At 39.6% G+C, this 22,116-nt stretch overlaps 1 protein-coding gene across 1 annotated transcript in view; it reads left to right on the forward strand.

The window, feature by feature from the left end:
• The window catches only part of LOC121527275 (contactin-associated protein-like 2), a 230,438-nt gene that overhangs the window by 109,624 nt on the left and 98,698 nt on the right, over positions 1-22,116 (forward strand). The window contains exons 5-11 of the mRNA XM_041814171.1: positions 1,428-1,480; positions 2,133-2,283; positions 2,661-2,845; positions 3,927-4,070; positions 6,587-6,848; positions 12,219-12,368; positions 21,641-21,803. Coding sequence (XP_041670105.1) covers positions 1,428-1,480; positions 2,133-2,283; positions 2,661-2,845; positions 3,927-4,070; positions 6,587-6,848; positions 12,219-12,368; positions 21,641-21,803 — 1,108 coding nt within the window. The remainder of the gene's footprint in view (positions 1-1,427; positions 1,481-2,132; positions 2,284-2,660; positions 2,846-3,926; positions 4,071-6,586; positions 6,849-12,218; positions 12,369-21,640; positions 21,804-22,116) is intronic.

The raw sequence follows: 22,116 nt of genomic DNA on the forward strand, positions 1-22,116 counted from the left end.
AACCTGACAGAAGGAGATGACGAGAAGGCCAGGGAGCAAGAGCCTGGGAGAGAGAGAGAGGGGGTAAAAAGAAGTAAAGAAAAATTTTAAATAGAAGAAATTTGAAAAGATGGAAATGGTCAAAGAGAAAGAAAAATGAAGAGTTAAGTAGCAGATGAGACATTTGTGTTTCTATCCAGTAAGAAGCAACATGGGATTATTTTAGAAACACAGAAGTTTGAACAAATGACACAGATCAGTCAAGTTCCCCCAAATCCCATCTGCAGGTGTTTATCATGAGAGGGCATTGTTTATGCATATGTGTCTTCTTCATCATCAAAGAGGACAGTATGAAAGACTGGCGAACATCATGACACAATTGTGTATGCACAGTTGAATCTATAGAGGGTATGCACTGACGTCACTTCCTACACACATCAATGGCTGAGTGGCAAAACATTCTGAAATGCAGGTATCTGCTCAGTAGAGAATGGACTTTTCTTGATGAAGGTCTAGTACTGAAACATTGCAAATAAACAACCTTTCTTCTGCATGTAGGACAGTGGTTTGTTCAGGAGTTTTATTCTTATTATTTTGTCAGATACAATGTCCTCAGAAGAACCTGTCTGAAGAAATAGATGTGCAAAGCAACTTTTCCATATGAAGAGTTAAACTGGACACAATGGTAACAAACCTTTATGAAAGCCACATTGCTGACTGACAGTGCAGGGTTTTACTTTATTTATTAAAGACAATGTTGATTTCCTGAAAATGAAAGACAGTACGCCTGCACCTGACAGCAATGATAAGTTGCTTGTTTTGATTAAAGAAACCCCGCTAAAGAAATGCAGCATATCTATCTTAGAGTTAGTTGTTGTAGGAATCTAATTAAAATATGTTTAAACTCTATTTTTTAAAAATCAAACTATTTGTTACTAATTCATTAATTTTCATATTAGTCTGCACAGGGTAATGTAATTGCCGAAAAGAAAATAATGGCATCAGTGCTAAATGTTTTTAGTACAGCTGAACCATTGCACCTCCTAATCTTTTTGTGTGTCATTTATTGTCACAGACATGGACCCTACTGATTAAAAAGGCCTGCAGGGTACGGTATCACTAAAAACCCTTACCTGTAGAGCTGACATGAACCTGCAGTGCATCCAGATAACATACAGATATAACATTTCCACTTTAATTCTGCCTGCTCCTCTATTATTAGCTTGTTCTTTGGCTATGTGCTATGGCATTACTGGTGTTCTTGTGGGTGTAGGTTAGGGTCTTTATATTGACTTCAGAATTAAAGTGTATCTTCTAGGAGTGTTTTTTTAGTAGGCTTTCTGTTTGTGTGCTATGAAGTTTTGGCTCTTCTTTATTTTTACTTACAGTTCCAACACATTCTGACTTTTCCCTACTAATTCTTTCTGTCTAAATGCTTGAATTTTTAGGGGCGGATGTGATCAACTTTGATGGACAGAGTGTCATCTCATACCGTTTTAAGGTACAAAATTCAATCCTTGATATTCAATGTTATTGACTAAAGCTCCTGATAACATGATAGTGTAGATGTATTTCAGCAAGGTTCAGTCAGGACCATTATGTCAAGAAACACATACGATTTGTGACGATAAATATTTTTTAATCAGCAGTTATTCATTTGCACTTATTGCTATTATTTGTATTTGGCACTGTGGCTGTTTTCTGGGATCCCCCTGCCCTTCCACAAGCCTATGTGGTGAAGCATTAAGCAGGAACGGCACATGTACCTGCTCAATCTATGCTGATAAGGAAAGTCCAAGGCGGGGGAGAAGTAGCAAAAAAAAACTCAGAGTAGAGCAGGCATCAGTGATATCAGAATGACACTGTTTAAGAAGGAGGAGCTGGGGTGGAGGAGGGTTGCAAGGGCAGCTTGCATAGAGAGTGGCTGAGCATGAGAGGGATTAGCCAATAGCAGCTTAGAGCAAATCAGCTGGCTGTCAGCTGATGAGGGCCTACGTGAGATCAGTTGATCTCAAGAATGGCAGCGCTTGACTCTGTGCCCTACCTGGACTGACACTATTACTCAATTTGTGCACTAAAAGATTGTGACTGATGGAAATGTATTATATGTGGTGTTAAATATCCATGTCTGTGTTCCCATTCCCACCTCAAAGGTGAAGAAAATGAAGATCATCAAAGATGTCATAGCATTGAGGTTTAAGACGTCAGAGAGTGAGGGTGTGATTCTCCATGGAGAGGGCCAACAGGGAGACTACATAACCCTGGAGCTTAACAAGGCCAAGCTACTGCTGCAGATAAACCTGGGTGAGCAATGCATGCTTGTTAATTATTTACCTAAAGTAAAGGCAAGGCTAAGTTTGTCTTTATGCTAAATATCCTGCCAGAATTGCCCTTATGTAACTCTTGGCATGAATCTTTTACAGACATGTTGTATCTAACTACAACACCCACCTGATAACAACAGTAACATGTCACACAGAATAGTATTAGTCAAATTACAAATTACATATTTGAATCCCTTTTTGTTTGGATAATTTGAAATATAGAAAGAAAAAAATCATGGATATGCAACAAGCCTGACTTGTATTTTATGCAGCACCATGACCAGCTGTACTGATACCAGAACTTTACGGACAGTTTCCCGTACACTCGCTTTTCTAACTATGGCATATTCATTTCAGGCAGTAATCAGTACGGCTCTATCCAGGGTCATACCTCTGTGACCACCGGCAGCCTCTTGGATGACAATCACTGGCACTCAGTGGTGCTGGAACGCTACCGTCGTAACGTCAACTTCACCTTGGATGGACACACTCAGCACTTCAGGACCAATGGAGAGTTTGACCACTTGGACTTGGACTATGAGGTGAGGTGCTAATTTTCACTGCTGAGTACAGCGAATAAATAAATGGGTAAAGAACAAGAGAGCGTTAAAGAAGGCAATTAAAATGTCATCCAAATAGTATCACACCCAAAATGGATGTCACATGGGCTGTGATAACCAATGGCAGACTGTTCTGTCATCACTCCATGCTTTTCCAAACAGTGCATGTGTAAGAGAAACTGGAGGATACAGCTTGAACCAGGCCTGAAAAAAAACAAAACAAAAAAAAAAAAAAAAAAAAACAGGGAGCCTGTGATATGGCCGTCTGTGTTTCTGCTTTGAGTAATGGCTCATAATCAGACAAAAAAAAGTGCACAGACTTTTATTTGTTCTCTTGCCTGACTGCATACGATTGTCCTCCAGGATTTTATCCTATTTTACCACTTTTCATTTACCCTCTTCGTGTATAAGCTTTCTAGGGCCAGCTGCCAAGAAGCATCCCCACAGCATGATGCTGCCACCACCATGCTTCACAGTGGGGATGGTGTGAACATTCAAGGGGTTGAATACTTTAAATCTGCACTGTCCCCAGCCAGCATGTCCTTGCGGGCCCCATATGGGTTATACGTGGGCTACAGTATGGGTCCCAAGTGGACCAGCACATATGATTCCCATATAGGCCCTATGTCTAGACTTCCAAGATAGATCCTTGTAGTAAACATGGAAAATTGCACAGATCTCTAGATGGAGCCTATATTGGTCTTATATGAGCTGATTCACACTTGCAGTTCACATGGGCAACCACAGATGGGGCCACCATGGCACCATGGACAAACCCACATAGGACCCATACTGTAACCCACATGTAACCGATGGACATGCTGGCTGGGGTACAGTCTATAAATGCTCCTTTATTATTCTTGTTTGTAGTCCTGTAAGTAGCAGTAAATGATTTTGATGTTTGTTTTATTTTGGGGGCCTGTTGCGCAGTTGAACAACGGCTCTTTGTGTCTCAGTATGACTTCTAAGCCTTGCAATGAGAAGCTGAATGGAGATTAAATAATCTGTATATTAGTTGTGCTAATATTTTCGATGCAACTGTTTTCCCTCTGTTTGTCTCTAGTTAAGTTTCGGTGGGATGCCGTATAGCGGGAAGCCATCAGGAGGAGGCAGGAAGAACTTTAAAGGCTGCATGGAGAGCATCAACTACAACGGAGACAACATCACAGACCTGGCTCGGAGAAAGAAGCTCGACACCTCCAGCTTTGTAAGCACCTAGCACGTACACAATTCACATTTAAAGGATTTAAAGGATTTAAAGGTACATCTGAAAAATTAGAATATCATGAAAAAGTTCAATATTTTTTGTCACTTATTTTCGAACATGAAACCCCTATATCATGTAGACTCATTACACATAGTGAAATATTTCAAGCCTTTATGTCTTGAAATGTTGATGATTATGGCTTACAGATAATGAAAACCCAAAATTCTGTCTCAGAAAATTAGAATATTATATACGATCAATAAAAAAGGATATTTTAAACAGAAATGTCAGGCTTCTGAAAATTATGTTCATTTCTATGCACTCGATACTTGGTTGGGCCTCCTTTTGAATGAATTACTGCATCAGTGCAGCGTGGCATGGAGGTGATCAGCCTGTGGCACTGCTCAGGTGTAATGGAAGCCCAGGTTACTTTGATAGCAGCCTTCAGGTCATCTGCATTGTTGGGCCTGGTGTCTCTCATCTTCCTCTTGATAATAACCCATAGATTCTCTATGGGGTTCAGGTCAGGCCAGTTTGCTGGCCAATCAAGCACAGTAACACCATGGTCATTGAACCAGCTTTTGGTACCTTTGGCAGTGTGGGCGGGTGCCAAGTCCTGCTGGAAAATTAAATCAGTATCTCCATAAAGCTAGCTGTCTCTGGTTCAGGAGTGGCTTAACACAAGGAATGCCACATTTCCAGCCCATGTCTCGGATTTGTCTGTGCATAGTGGCTCTTGATGCGCTGATTCCAGCCTCAGTCCACTCCTTGTGAAGCTCCACCAAATTCTTGAATGGATTTTCCTTGACAATCCTCTCAAGGCTGCGGTTATCCCTTATGCTGGTGCACCTTTTCCTACCACACTTTTTCCTTCCACTCAACTTTCTATGAATCTACTTGGATACAGCTCTCTGAACAACCACCTTCTTTAGCAATGACCTTTTGTGGCTTACCCTCCTTGTGGAGGGTGTCAATGACTGTCTTCTGGACATCTGTCTGCAGTTTTCCCCATGATTGTGTAGCCTTCTGACCCAGACTGAGACCATTTAAAGGCTCAGGACACCTTTGCAGGAGTTTGGAATTAATTTCCTGATTAGGGTGTGACACCATGACTTTCCAATATTGAACTTTTTCACACCCTAATCAGCTAAGATGTTGAAATTTCAGTTTTCGTTATCTGTATGCCATAATCATCAACATTTCAAGAAATAAAGGCTTGAAATATTTCACTCTATGTGTAATGAGTCTATATAATACAGGGGTTTCACTTTCTGAAACGAGTGACAAAAATGTTGAACTTTTTCATGATATATGTATATGAGACCGATTTCTGGAGAAAAACCTCCTGATCAAGGCAGATGAATATTAAACATTACCATTATTTTCATGCCACCCGTGTTTGACCCTTGTAAGTGAAAAAATTATTCAGAGTGCCTAAAACGTTAAACAGATTCATAATCTATCAAACACAAGTCACCCATTAGTGCCCCTTCTATGTGTTTGCTTCTTTTCCTCTTGCTCTCTATTTATGTCATGATGCCCTTTCAAACCTAGCACAAAGAGTAAAGACATTTGTGTTTGGTACATTATAATACATTTTATAATGTTGGAAAGTCTGTTTATTTCCCTTTTAAATGGAGCTACATCTGTAAGGAGCATGCATGTATGGGATGAGCAGCAAAGCCGAGGATGTAGAGAGATATTGCTAAGGAGGAACTGTTACAAAAATAGAAAAAATAAAAAAATCTTCTAAACACAAATTCCCTTACTTTTTTTGCTAAGTTTATAAAGACTTAAAATGGGGACAGTGAAGAAGTTTTTTTCAGCATATCTTTATAGAATACAGAAGCTACATGAGACTCCTTTTGCTTTACTTTAATGGATGAAGGCCACTGTGGATAAGCGCTGAATACAGCTAAATAAAAGGAGTATTTTCAATCTCCAATATGATTTTAAAACACTTTAATGGCTCAGTGCTCCCTGTTCTACCAGCTCATTGCATCATCTTTGGTCTCATGTAGCTCATTGAACAAATGGAGGTAATTGAGCTTGTTAGAGCCTTACCTCTAATATTCTGTAATCACTCACATAGCTGTTTCATTTCAATCAAAACAGTGCTGCTCTCAAATTTCAAACACAGAAAGACTGAGGCAATCAGAAAAAGTATATTGTGTGTAAAATCAATATAAAGTGTTTGCTGATCTGATCAACAGCACAAGACTTGAGAAGCTCAATAGTAATTACTTCTGTAGTGTTTGTTTCAGAAACTGAAAGAAACAACCCAGGAGCCTGGTTTACAAAGACACAGTGAGACTAAATGAGGCATAATAACTTTTTGATAGCACCAACAGTATTTGAATCAAGCTTCTGTGATGAACATCATGATATAAACATTTGTACATGGGAAGCAAATCAACCACAGTCCAATCTATTCTATAAGTACAGTCTATTATATATCTTATTATATATTTTATATTTCTTATTTTTGTTGTCTTTTCTTTAATCTGTTTCTATAGCGTAACCTGTCCTTCTCCTGCATGGAGACCCACACCTCCCCCGTCTTTTTCAATGCCACCAGCTTCCTCCAGTTGCCAGGCCGAACCAATCATGACACGATATCTGTCAGCTTCCAGTTTCGTACGTGGAACCCCGATGGACTCCTTCTCTTCAGTAATCTCTACAACGGCACACTGGAGATCTCCCTGGAGGAGAGCAAGGTGGTGGTTCATATCAATGTGTCGAAGAGGACTAGCAACAACCAGGTCGACTTATCATCAGGTAAGTTTAGACGACGATTCACTCCTGTTCCCTTCCATTTCCTCCCTTCTTCTCTTTCTCTTTCCTTAGAAACACTCATTTATTCTGTCCACTGCTAATTTAATAGGCCATTATGCCCAGCAGTATGAGGTTATTACAGAGTTACCCTCTTCGGTTAATTGGGCTTGAGCCTGCGGCTACATCAGTACAAGAATATAGATGCAAACACAGACAGGCACACCCAAACACAAACCTCCCTCCTTTTATTCTGTTATTATTTCTGAGAAAATTAGCCTGTCATGGCTCCCAGCTCCAAAGATACAGTGGGAGCTCAACAGACATTTAATGAAATGCTTAGTCCTGTTTTACTAAGCCAGGAGCCAAACCCCTATGATGCTCTTCTGTTCTAAGCTGTGGGTCTTTAGAGTCTCACCAGAAAATGATGCAAAGTTCAACACTCTGAGACTGACATTGTCATATATGACAAGAAGAGACACAGGTTAAAAAAAGTTAAATAACTTTAAAATTGTGGTCACTTACCTTTTTTTTTTCCCTTTTGGAACCCCTCCATTTCGCTGTTACAATGACACTATCCATGCCTTCACAAACCTTAAGGCAAGGTCCAAACTTTTTTCAGTGACGGCCAGATACAGAAATATAAAGAAAGGAGCTACTTTCACATTCTTTGCCTTGTTGATACTTAAAGGTCACAAATTTTACCCTTTTAAGACAAGTTTATATTGGTCTCAGAGGTCCCCAAAACATGCCAGTGAAGTTTGTTGTCTGAAAAACCACTCCAGTATTGGATTTTGCATGTCTGAAAACCCCTCTGTTTCAGCCCTGCTCAGAACGAGCTGTTTCTGTCTGTGGCTCTGTCTGACTCCACCCCTCTCAGGAAATGCATGTGGCTTAATGGATGTGGCTCTCCTGATTCTCCTCTTAGCTGCCAGGATCAGGAGAGGAGGTCAGAACTTTCTTCCAGCAGGGAGAGCCAACCAAACCTGGGGCAGGGCTAACTCCCCCCATGACATCATGAGAGGAAAATCTGAGAATGGCTTGTTGAAAGGTGGATAAGGGGGGGGGGGTCTGATTTTTGAGGGGCTTGTGGACAGGGGCACATATTTTGTTAGAAAAGCCTAAAAGGGGGTTTTGCATAATATGTGACCTTTAAGTAAGAAAGACTAATGCTTTATAATTTAAAACATGCTTTGCGACTGAATACGCTTAAGGAAACTCAGATATAAACATTTTTCAATCATTTTTGCTGCTTTTGGCTAATGCTGTTGGCCATATTGTCTGTTTCTATCCAGAACTACAATGCTACATATAATCAGCAAGCACTTTATCTGGATAAAGTCTGTGTTTTTGTTAATTATGAGCTAAATTTGCCAAATCTATTAGCTATGGTGGCCTATGGATCATTAAAAGAGAGATTTGCTATGTGCTCAGGCACAGAGTCAGGCCCCTACACTCTTGCCAGAGTTCACTGTAAGGTCAGGGGGCAGGCTAATTGCTGGAGTGCTTGTTTATGTTTCACTTGAACCAGATGCAGCAGGAACAAACATCTTCCTTGCTGAAAGTTTGTTTTAAGCCATATTTCTTTGTCTTTATTCCTGGATGATTAAAATAAGATGGCTGTGGCTTTGTCTCTCTCAAAGCAGCAACACTTCAATCCCTCTTCTCCATTGGTGTCAAGATGCTAAAGTTCAATAAAACATTTCATGTTTGTCACGTTCTTCTCCTGCCAAGTCTGTCATAATAAAAATCATCATTGAAGACTCACTTTTTATTACGAGCAGGAAATTGCATGTTTTCAGAAGCAACTTAATGACGTCTCATAAATGGAAGAGAGACATAACTCTACATCAGACTTCATCTCAAACTTGATATTAGGAAAACCTGAAGTGGTAGATACACAATGAGAAAACGAAACTGGCTTCAAACTGTCTCTCTGTCATGATATAAAGGCACTTGTTTCTGTGGTGGTTGTTGCCAGTATAGCAGGCATAATATTCATCAAAACTGGTTAGCCTCTGTCGTTTGCTTCCTCCATGCTATGCAAAGGCTGACTCTAAACCTGAGCGCAGTGGCATAACACATGAATGTTCTGTACACACAGGATTGCATGGAACTTAGCTGTATAAAAAATGCCTTGTGTGTCGGCCCTATGGATTGAACTCATATACCAGGATCAGATTGGCTCATCCCTCTTGACAAGTAGAAAGAAGGCAAAGTTTTCATAAAGCAGCACATGATTGACTTGAGGAAAATCCATTTGTTTTCTCCTCAAATGTATGTGATCCAAGGCTCACTGAGAAATGGGACAAAGCCACAGGCAGCAGAAACTCTTTCTGTGTTAAAACTGTGTGCATGTTTGAGTGTGTTCTTGCATGCATGCATTCACTAAACCAAGCCAGAAGTAATAACATCACTCCCTAGAGCTGCAGAGTTACCATCAATGGTACACATAGACACCCACACTGTGTACCTGCACATGAACATACAGCATCAGGAATCATAATAATGGAAAGGCCCGAGGCACAAATTTGAGGGGAAAACCTGCTAAAGCCACCTCCTGATTATAATGTTATAGTGTTTTATTACCCAAGAGGAAGTGTGAGTCTCTGTGCCGGTGAGTATTTGCTTCCATCCTTGTGTGTGTGTGTGTGTTTGTGCATCAGGGCTTAAAGCGTTATATTTTCAAGCTCTGTGAGCCTGGCAGGTTGCCACCTGTGAGGACAAGCAAAGCTCTCTGAACTTCCTCAGGGGACTGAATATTTAGAAGAGCAGGAGATGGGGGAGAAACAGTTCATGGATGGCTAAGGGTGCCATAAATTCAGAGCAGGCAAAATGCATCTATACTGCACATACTGGATCAATATGTGACTTAAACGAGTGAAAAAAGAGGAGAGGAAAAAGTAATGGTGAGAGCAGGAGCAAGGATAAGCATGGGTGAGAAAAGAAAAAGCAGTTTCTGCAGAAGATTTTACTTTGGTATCTGGTTATTTGATCATTTTATGCACTAATGATACTGACATTCATGTGCAACATGCATATTTGCATGATTTTTCAGAGATACTGTTTTTTTACCTTGTTCAAATTTTGCATCATGAATGCATTCAACTTTGAATGATGTAATTTAGCTGTGACTGGTCTTGACTGGTGCACATATGTATAAAAGTTAACACACAAAGCATAGCAGTAGTTCACGGAAGTCATATGCCTTGCTGTTATCTGCTGTTGGCCAGTTGATTTTAATAATTTTCCAGCTTTCACAGCCAATCACAGCTTATTCCTTTAAACATGAAGTCCTTCTCACCAGTCCCAGCTTAATCAATGATAATACCACAGTGGTGCCAGCAAAGCTTCACCTCCTCCACCCCAGCCTCCTCCTTTCTCAGCCAAAGCTGTGCTGTACCCTTGTATTCAATTTGCAGAGTACTTTGCTGCTGAAATTAATGTTATTGTATCAGACAGGCATGATTATTAATGTATCTTTATATTGGGTTTCAGGAAATGTGCTCCCTGGAAAGTCAAAGTGTGTTATTTGCCCTATATCATCTTCTGAGCACCGTGAAGTAAAACTGTATTTCATAGTAGAGGGTTAATGAATGACGTGAGTGTTCCTGACCTCTTTTACATGCGCAGTGAGGCTTGATATTAATGCAGTAATACTGAACGTGGAGGATTTTTTAATGAAAATGTAATCAGGTTACGTGAATTATTGTCACAGACTGTAAATGGAATCATTCAAAGGGAAAATCATAAAATGAAATAAAAGTTAAAATGAAGGATTTTGTAGCGATACAAGAACATGCACTCCACGTGAACTTTTTCCTGAGGGTGTCTTAATTCTGATTAAAGCCTCTATTAGAGACATTTGATTCCAGGATAGGATCAGTGCATTCTTACAACCTTTACAGTTTCACACTCACATCCACATGACTTAATTCATCCATTCTTGGAACTATTTACATCTGCATTTGAGTTTATTTAAACATTAGTTTGACCATTCCATTGATGTGTTGAAAACTGATAGACAGTGAAACGGAGCCTTACACATCTTTCATGTTTTAAATTCAGAAAAACACTTTCCCTTGAAAATGCAGTGTTGGACAGTAATCAGTCTTACACTCACAAAGTGAGATGAAAATGTGTTTCAAGATGAAATGCATGGCAGCAAATCTCTGTGCTTTGCATGTGCATCTTTTTTGTTGTTGTTGTTGTTGTTTTTTTTACTTAATTATGTTTTTGCACATTTAACCACAGTGGCCAGACCTCTCAGCAGGTGGCCCCCTTGGCTCTTAGCTACTTTGACCTTTGCCACATCCCCCTGCTGATGGAGATTTATTAATGTAGACTCCCCACTGACACGAGATCCAAAGGTCTCTGAGTTCATTCTGCTTAGAAACAAACCATGAGAAAGTGAGCCCCATACACTATCATATGGCATGCAAAGGCACTGAAGAACAAGCTCATAATCACAGTGGTCAGATATAACATGCTACAGTGAAAGTACACTGATTTTGCAAAAGGTGCATGCATACTGCACTCTGCTGTGACTGATTTGCATGTGATCATACCTTGAACTTTACAGCAGTGTCCTCACTACCCATGTCAGTGAAGCTTTGAACCAAGATTTACAAAGATGTATGATGCTGCTAATTGCCATAGTAGGAGATTTAAAGAGAAGTATAATGTGCAAAAGAAAGCAGGAAAGAACCAGGGACAGAAAGGGAGAATAAATAGAGAATTTTGTCTCTAAGAAGTGATGTATAGACAAGAGGGTGATGACAATAGGCTTGCTTTTCTCTTGGGTCCAGTAATAATTTCTTCTTTCAAAGCATCACATGTTTAACAGAGAGCAGCTTCAAGAGAACAGGGAGGGAAGGAATGGACGAAACCTGCATGCACATACCCACAAATTCACTCCAGATTGTCACATGCAGACAACACAGCACATTACACTCCTGCACACACTTGCAGAGAGCTCTCAAAGCTTGCAAAAAGCATGCACATACACGCACTCTGGCTCTCTGATGCAAAGAGGGTTCTCTGAGTTCTTCTTGAGGTTGGAGGTTGCTCCCAGCTTGGAGGAAGAAGTGAAAGGAAGAAAACTGCTGGGACCTTGGCGTATACATTAGAACCCATGTGAAAGCTGTGCCAAAACTTACTGATCTTCCAAACAAAATAGGTTTGGATCTGTTTTGAAAGGGGGTTGTGAGACTAAAAAATGTAGGTGAAGAAAGCAACTTATCATAAACATTTCCTATGACTTCTGAGGATTTTTTTACTATCTGAAATCTCCAAGAGGTTTTACTGAACATGATAGTGATGTTCTACCCTTCAGAATATGATTTGTCTTATTACATCTTTCTTTGGCCCCTCTAGGATCGAGCCTTAATGATGGACAATGGCACAGTGTCAGATTGGTCGCCAAGGAGAACTCTGCCATGTTGGTAATAGATGGCGAGCAAGCGTCAGCGGTGGGCTCCACTTCACCTCTCAGCTTTACCACAGGAGGGACTTATCACATGGGTGGTAAGGGTCACTCAAAGACATTTAATGGGCCGTCAAAGTCTTCCAGAGCAGTGGTGTTCAAACATTTTGTTGTTTTTTTTTTCCCAAGGCATACTTGAGATCAAGCCAACGTCAGGGCACATCATATTGATATCCATACAAACCAGGCTCTTTAAAACATGGTACAGTAACTCAGGTTGTAGTAATAACATATGTTTGTACACATTCCCATGGCGAACCAAGATTAACCTGGAGGGACTTCAGTTGCCTTGCCACACTATTTAAGAAACACTCGTTTCGCAAACAGTGCACAAATCTTTTCATTTGAGTATCAGGTGCCTTGCGAAGCAGAATCCATGTCTGTCATCAGGTTCATCTATTTTGCAAGAGAAAAATGGAAAATAGAACACACACGTCAGTAAACAGGTTGCTGGATCCAAAAAGAACATGAAGAAAAGGGAAAAAAAGGCTCATACACCAAGGAGTACCCGTTTCAAAGATGTATTTCCAACCATGTGGTGTTTGGGGCCATCATGCTCTTCATCAGACTCATAAATGCATCTGTGAGATCCCATCTTAAATACCTGAGCATAAATGTGTGGCCTAATACAGCTGAAGTTTAGGTGACATGTCATTTCAAATTAAAATTCTGAAATTACATAAATAGGGATCCTGTAAGGAGTATGGCATAACCAGAAACAGTATGTGTGTAAATCTGATACACCTCAGCAAAATTTACAAGTCAGATAAATAAGTTACATGTATTTAAAACAATTTAAATCAGTGCCAGCAAATATTTCCAAAATAATCTTCTTGATCTTCTTATATATAAAAATGTATATCTTGTATGTTTTTGTATATGTACATGATTATGTATTCTTTCCCATAGCATCATGCTGTGGGGATGCTTCTCAGCAGCCGGTCCTGGAAGGCTTGTAAAGGTAGAGAAGGTTAAACGAATGCAGCAAAATAAAGGAAAATCCTGGAGGACAATCTGATTCAGTCTAACAGAGAACTAGGGATAAGGAGATTTATTTCCAAGAAGACAACGAGCCGAAGCATACAGAGAAAGCTACACAGCAATGGTTTAAAGACAATAAGGAGAATGTTCTGGAGCTCTAAAGTCTACTAATCCTCTATCTCACTAGAAATCTATATTCCTAGTGGCCAGGAATGAGGAAGTGTCTCACTTACCAAGAGTGCAGACACAACCAGACTACCAGACACACAGTCCCATACACACACAGCAGCAACAATCCGTCTAAATGAAGACAACGCCAGGCTAATGATGCCAGACACCGCTGTCTGTCTGTAAAAATCTGCTCTGGGCTCTCTATCTATCAGAAAACTATCTCCACCATCACCCTCTCCCTAGGCTGGCCAATAAAAATCAGAGCATATTCACACAAAAACAAACCACCTGATTGTTTTATCTTCATTTACTCCTAACTACAGCTGACCGGCTCTCCCTGTAATCCCATGATCCCTGTGTGCTTTCTAGTCATGAGATCTAACTTTGTGAGGCCTTGGCATGCTAATAACGTTTACTGAAACACTTTTTACCACTTTAATGATGTTTTTAATTTCTAGGTCAACATTTAAAATCTTAAGCCAAGGTTTTTAATGAATCTTAAATTTGCAATCTCACTAAATCTTTTAATATGACCACCTGATCTTGTAGTATCATTGTCTTTTCCCACGTTGCTTCCTTTGGAAATTTCTGGTTTCTTTCCTCCTCACCCTCTAGTCTCCTGTATGATCCAATTGTTGATTTATTGATTTTGGTAAGCTGAGCTGGGATCAATAGTGGCTGGAGGATAGGCTCTGTGTACAGTCTTTATCGCCTGAAGAAAATAGAAGGCACAAGGACAGGCAGAGAGTGAGAAAAGAGTGAAAGTAGGGAGGGGAAGGATTTAGAGATTGGTGCAAAGATAAAGTACAAGACAAGGATCATTTTGATGGGAAATTTAGATGAAAAGGATGATAGCAGGTTCATGAGAGAGAACAAGAAATGGAAGAAAAGCCTTTCACTTCTGCTGCTCATCACTGCACTCATGACGGTTTCCAGAAATTGCTTGCATGTGTGAAAATCCTCCAGCACACTGCTTATTCTGTTTGGGGTCAACCCATGAGCATTTCTTTGGTCTGGAAGAAGCAGGAGATCCTGGAGAGACACATGCAGCTGAAGAACACGCAAACACTACAGAGAAGGCTTGTCCAACCAGCATTCAGACAAGCTGTTCATGACCTGATTTATTTTCTGCCCCGCTCCCCCTTTGTCAAAGATTACATTGGTGTTCTCAGGCTGTCTTAGTCTGTTTGTATAGTATGTGGGTGTCGGACCACATTCACCAAAGCAAACATGCAAAAATCAGTGCACTTTACTCAAACAGCAGAGTTTAATCCAAACACTTCACTCCGTACCATTAAGTGGTTAATTTCCAATCATAAGAATCATATAGAGAGAGCAGAAAAGATAGCTTAGCCTTTGGCTTACCCACAATTATTCTTTGTGATCGCTCAGCTGGATGAGTCAAAGAGGCCGAGCGTATTAAGCTGTCTAAAAGTTCTCTGACATTTTTCCATCTGCACTTTCTGAATGAAACTTATCTGTCAGGGTGCCTTAATCAGCACAAACCACTCTGGATCATGAACAGTCCATGCTCTTTATTTACACAACAAAGTGTCAGGTCATTTGTTATTTAGCCTACCAGGTAGCCATCGGCCTCAGGGCATCAGTCTGCTGTGTTTTCATTGGCTGATGGCATCTACTAATGACCTTACACTGAACCTAATAAACACACACACACACACACTCACCCCCCCCCACCCACACCCACACACACAAAAAAACAAACAAAAAAACCCCCTAAAAATTCTGTCTGTTTTAATCGGCTCCTAATACACATATGCTGACTCTGAATTAGTGTGCTACCATTCATGGCTACATTAGATTTATTAAAGATCCAAGCAACATTCATTTCTATCTTTCTTTATGCAAACTCAATGTGTTAACCCTTCCTGCCATTAGGCCTGCCAGTCATATTTCTGCATATGCATGTTTGGAAAGAGTCAGAGATCTGTCTGGATAAGAGAAGAAAGGGTTGGTTTATGCTGTGTAGATTAAACAAGTCAGTTTGCCTTATGAAGGCTCGTTAGGACTAACTGGAATAACACTGACTGATGATAACTGGCTGATAATCATATTTAGAGTTATACGGAAAAAAAAAAAAATATTGTCATGGTTGTATTACGTGTAAGGTTATGCAAAGCTCTAGTAAACATGAAACAGTATTTGTCATTCAAAGATTCAAACAAAAATACTTTGTAAAACTTCATATTATTCCCAGTAAATGTATTTACATTTTGTACTGCATCAGAAACAGGGAGCAGCAACACATTTAAAAATTAAATATTTGATTCTGCACTTAATAGCAGTAACAACCAGCAGCACTACAGGGCTGCTGCAGCAGAATGAATATTTAAGTGTTTTACTGTATACAAAGTAAGTATGTAGAAATAATTCATGAAAAAAATTAATCTTCAGATAAGTTGAAAGAAGCAGTGATCCAACTAAACAAGATAATCAGACATATCTAGGGACTGATGGAGCAGGAAATGTTCAAACTAAAAACTGACATCAAAAAGCGAGCTGTTCCTGAAAGCACTATATTTCCTGATGTGGGTGTTCACTATGAAAACACTGAAGGATGTGTCAGATATACAGCGTTTATCATTGATTTAACTTAGCTTTAGTGCTGCGTTTTTAGTCAGCCTCTGTAGAGCTGCTTCTCTGACCTTTTTAAAAATCACAGCCCACTTTTTTGACTTAAAACAAGTGAGCAATGAGATAAAAATCTTGTTAAACTGTCGATTAAGCCGTTAAAGTACGAGTTGCTGCAGCTCATATCAAAGCCACAGACAGACTGAGTACGCTTGTGTTGTGTCCTGTTATTACAGACATTAAACTGGAGAGGAGAGAACCCACCATTCCCCTCATTACTGTGCTTCACATTAGTCACACAGAGGTGATGTTTGGGTTGTTGAAAGCCAGCTTCAAGTCTGCAAAATGCTCAAAATGAAAGTCATAGGGCTTTGTCCCATCTCCACATAGGATCTCTGGAGCTCAGTCAGAGTGACCATCAGGGTCTTGGTCTCCTCTCTTATGAAGGCCCTTCTCGGGCCTTCTCGGATTGCTCGGTTTGGTTGGACGGCCAGCTCTTGGAAGAGTCTTGGCTGCTTGGCTCCTTTGACCTCATGGCTTGGGTTTTTACTGTGATATCATTGTCAGCTGCGAGACCTTCTACAGAGAGATGCACAGCAAATTCCCAGAGTGAAAAAATTGGGAGTTAAACAAGAGAGAGTGAAAGAGTTAGATTTTAAGAGTACATTCATGCACTTAGACTCCAGCTAGTGTTTAGTGATGCTCCTGTGCAGTGTTAAAAAAAGTAGTTCATTCACACAGTGTTGAGAGCAGTGCATCAACACTGTTCCTGAGTTCATTCCCAACAGCTTTGTTACCACGCCTACACTGCCACTTCAAATCTAGGGTGCACAGTTTTCCCATCATGCATTGGGTTTAGATGCATTTTAGATGTATTTATATGTGTTTATGTGTTTAGATGTGGCCTGTTGTACAGTTATCACTGCTGGAATTCATTTGCTTTCGTTTCTGGTGGATTATTGTTGTTTTTGATGTTAGACACATCTGCACCATGACTGACACTGTCCATTGAGTCTTACACTTCCCATGTGGCAGGTACTAACGTCAATTAAAGGATGTTTAGCTGAGTGTTGCTTTGTTCCATCCCGACCAGAAAATGCTAGATTAACCTCAATGTCCAGTGTGAATCAGCAGGTAGAAGTGGCATGGTAGAGCTTCATCTGGACATCAAACTTTTTAAAGTGCTCTTATATATAAACTCCTTGCATGAAAATATATGATACCATAAAGTGTTAACACTGAGAAAGAGTTCACCTGAGTTAAACTAAAGATGGGAGTTAATTTAACTCTTAGTGAGTGTAGTATTTTTAACTCCCCTCAGAGTTTCTTTTAACTCCTGATAAGTTAAAAAAATCAACTCGTCAGGAGGGAGGGGCAGTGGGACACAAATGCAGATAATGGGTTTCAGAAAGTTATCTAAGAAGGATAACCACTAAAATTGCGAACAATCAATAGGGAGAGGGGAAAGAAAACAAAAACTGTATGTTGGTTAGTGATAACCCAAAAGCTCCCATACAAAATATAATGAAGAAACTGAACCACTGCTGCCAAGCAGCTGACAACAAACTGAAAAAACTTGGGAGACTGAAGGCCCATTTATGCTCAACATTAAATACGGATCTGGACACGGATGGAGCCTTCTGTCTGTGCTCCGTGTTCATTTTGACCGTATTTCTGCACATTTCCATTAAGCTTACGGCTACGGGCCAAACAGCACTGTACCACCGGAAACCGTAGGGGGAAGTGTTGCTGTCACCACCAGATACGTAGCTCTTGTGAGACACGAAAAAGAAAATAACAATGGTGGAACTTTTTCATTGGTCTTCAAGTGACTGAAAAACTTAGGATTTGTATAGAAAATTTCAGATATGTTTTTTTGCAAACTCTTTCAAGTAACACCCAAGAAAAACCCAGAGAGATGCTCTCAGTATCTCTGAAGGTGAGATAATGAGTCAGTGCAGAGTGCTGCAGCCCAGGGGTGCGTTCGAAAAGTCCATTTTGCTTAGGAAGGTTCCTAACTGAGTGAAACAACCCGGAAGTATTTAAGTGTCGGCCATGATAAGGACTGTTCGAATTCTCCAAATGGTAAGGAAAGGAGCTTCATTATTTCCTTTATTATCTCCTTTAGCCTAGGAAACACTGGACCATCCTTTACCAAAGGAGAGATGAAAAGACGACCCACAATGCTTTGCGTAAAATTCATTTAAAATGATGCACCTGTTGACTGCTCATAAAAACAAGTGAATAACTTGAATAACTAGAATAACTTTACTAACCCCGATTTAAACCATAAAATTCAGTCAAACATATATTACATGTGATAAACAGAAGGCAGTAGGGATGTACAGAGAAATATTACAGACATGAAAACTTTGTCATTCAACTTATGATCACGATTTCATTTCTTCTCATTTCCATTTTATTTAAATAGTTAACCGATCAGTCAATATTTCAAACTGTATTTGTCTTGCTATTTTGAAATATTAAAGTAAATTTTTTAAGTTTGTAAATCACAACCAACTAAAGCAATAAAGTTGGCATGTTGCTATATTGTGATTATTATATTTATCATCATAATTATGCAGGGAAGATGCAGTTTATAGAGCTTTTCACAGAACGAGCTGAAAGGAAGATGAAACCAGAGTAGACTCTGTAATAAATATAACAGAGATGAGAGAATTAACGAAAAAAATGATTAGGTAGGGAATAAAGCAGAATTATTTAATATCGTTATGAAAGAAAAGGACTTGAACATTATTCATCTTGTTGTATTGACTTAGAAAGTTCAGATTAAGAGAAAGGTTTCTGCTGTTCTAGATGTTCACAGTTCCTCTTCCTGAAGAGACTTTAGGATATAAAAATCTTAATGAGCTCATATCTCTGATGTTTTAGCGTTCACAGCACATAACAACACAGAGAACGCACCGAGTGGAAGTTGCGAATTTTGTAGTCCATCAACATTAAATTGTAGTTTTTACACAAAAAACACCTCACATCCGTAACATCCGCCTAGGGAAAGTGCGGTCAGATTCCTTACTCACCACAGTTCTCCTTTCCTATCCTCTTACTCCCACCTTTCCTTAACCCTGTGACGTTTCTCGTCGGGGTTAAGGAAAAGTGAATAGGAAAGGACTTAGGGCGTAATTTTTTGGACTTTTCAAACGCACCCCAGGTGTCTCTATCAGCTTGCCACACCTGGCCCTCATCATGGCCAATCAGCTCACACACACCTGGTATAGCACGATTGACTCTTACTCTGAGTGATCAGGCTGAATTCCCTCACACAGCTCCCAGAAAAGAGTTACTTTAAATCAGCTCTAGAGTGTATTTGATGGTCTTACATGTACAGGTACACTCCGATTGAGTTGATTTGAACTCACACAGAGTTTATTCCAGTGACCTGAATTTGCTCTGTGTGCCTTTACAATCATGTCCAATCAGTTTAATTTAGCATAGGTGGACTCCATTAAAGGTGTAGAAACATCTCAGCAAAGATCAAGAGATATCGAAGGAACCTGAGCTACATTTACAGTGTTTTTGGCAAATACCCAACTTCGTATGTCAATGTGATATTTGAGTTTTAAATTTTTGATAAATTAAAAAATAAAATAAATATTTTAAAATGTATGTTTTCATCTGTAGCATCAGGCTGCAACATGACAAAACTGAAAACAGTGAGGGGCATCTGAATACTTTCAGAACACACTGTATAGGTGGATTTATGATAATTGTTATATAGCATGCTTTCAGCAGGCCTCTACATACTGCCATCTCCTCTGCTGCAACTTAAAGCTTGTGATGAATAAGAAATGAGACTTTGACGCCCACATTTATCAAAGAGCAGCGTGTTTGTGCACTAGCTTTGTGTATTTTATTAGTGCACAAATTCTTGTTAATGTGAACTCCCACAGCGGCGGGTACATGCTGTCCTTGACCTGAGGGCAGTGGTGTCTGAAAGGCATGCTCATTAAGTCTCTTGCATTTCAACATAGCCTTCGCTGGTAAGGAAAATACCTTGTAGATCATTTGGATTTTGTAAAAATCTGCATTTTGATAGAAGCATTTATGTCTTTTGTTAAATTATATATAAAACTGGTATTTTTGTTTGTTTGTTTTTCTTTCATGATAATGTGCTGGGATGTGGAGACAAGTGTTGCGTATCTCGAGATTAAGGCACCGGCCAATGATATTAGATTGCAGATCTAGGGTGATAGATTACTTATTTGTGTGGCTGTTTTTTAAAGGTTATGTCTTTCTAAGATTTGTTAAGTAAAAGCACAAGTAAACAAATATTTCACCAAAAATTCTAAGTGTTAAGAAACAAGCAGGGTATTGTGGGTTTGCACCTGGTTGGTAGTTCAGACAGAGGACCAAACACCCTGTGAGTTCTTGATCCATCCGTCCATCGTTCCATGTATTGCTCCGTTTGCTCTGCCAAGCTGTCTTCACATATGAGATTCTTTTGCATTCAGATGTAATCCACAGGACACAACTGCTGTTGTATTCTGCTCCTTCCCCATCTTCCCTGTTCCTTTCCAATTTCTCTTTCTCTGTCTGTCTCCCTCTCCTCTCTGGAAAGACAGCAGACAGGTGTGACAGGAGGAACGGCAGATGGCAGGGATGACAGGAGAAACTTGAGGGACAGGAAATGAGAATCTGAAGATTTGAAGAAGGGAATGAATCCAATGTGCACAAGCATGCACATGTTCATACAATTGAAGGGGCAAAAAGAGTGTTTTTTCTTTGCTGTACTTGCTTACATCATTCAGCCACATAAACTCACGTGTATATGCATGAACTGTACATATGCCCACTAAAATAAGCCTTTTTGTTGCATTGGCCTTGAGGCTAACAGCCAGAGGGATTTTGGAATGCTTTTGTTGGCATTTGTGCCCATTCATTCTGTAGAGCATCTATGAGGTCAGGCACTGATGTTGGACCAGAAGGCCTGACTCACAATCTCTGTCCCAGTTCATCCCAAATGTGCTGGATGGGGTTGAGGTCAGTGCTTTGTGTGGGCCACTCAAGTTCTTCATCAAACCATGTCGTATTAGTCCTTCTGTGTGTTCTGGGCCACAGACATACTGGAATAGAAAAGGGCCTTCCCCAAACTGTTGCCACTGTTGCATCATCAGGGTGTTTCCAACTTTGATGCCCCATGTGTCTTGGCAGTTGCTAATCTGCTCTGACCAGCTTCATGCTCATATCTAGCTTTGTAATGATTGTGTGCTACAAGAAAAAATAATAATTATTATTATTATATTATAATTTTTCATTTAAACCAATTATTCTCATCTTGTTGGCATTTTGACAAAGATATTTATTAGAAGAGATGTTTAAAATTATATATATATATATACACACACACACACATATATATATATATATCTATATATCTATATCTATATATCTATAGATATATAGATATATAGATTTATAGATATATATATATATATATATACCATCTCAGTCATTCAAAATGGATATATATAATTTGTTGACTGGAAAAAAGGGTGGCTCATGAAAGTAATATAATGTAAAATCTTGTATTCTTCTTTTCTTTCGACAGGGTATTTCCTCCAGACACCATTCCCACCATCTCTACGTCCCTTCCAGGGCTGCATGCAAGCCATTCTAGTGGATGATCAACCAGCTGATTTGCACGCAGTAGAGAAAGGAACTGTGGGAGCTTTTGAGAACATTAGCCTTGACATGTGTGCAATCATAGACAGGTAAGACTGATTAGTTCATTTAAAACAAACACTGAGTCATAATGCAGAGCTGAGACAATGTGACATACATCAAATGGTTTTAAATGAGAAGTTGTTGGAGTTGGTTTAAAGTAGAGCCTTTGTAATGATGTAAATAATGTATGACTTAGGGCTTTGCCTGCTGTATTATTACAGCACAGTAGTGTGTGTGGGGGTGTGTGTGTGGCTGTTTTCTGTCTGCTTGTCACACTGATGAATGGATATAGTTCATGTATTTACACTGTAAAGGCATATTTGTAACAGTGCATTCTTTTATTAAACTCAGGAAGGTTTA

This window comes from Cheilinus undulatus, linkage group 19 (assembly GCF_018320785.1).
Source record: "Cheilinus undulatus linkage group 19, ASM1832078v1, whole genome shotgun sequence".
NCBI lineage: Eukaryota > Metazoa > Chordata > Actinopteri > Labriformes > Labridae > Cheilinus > Cheilinus undulatus.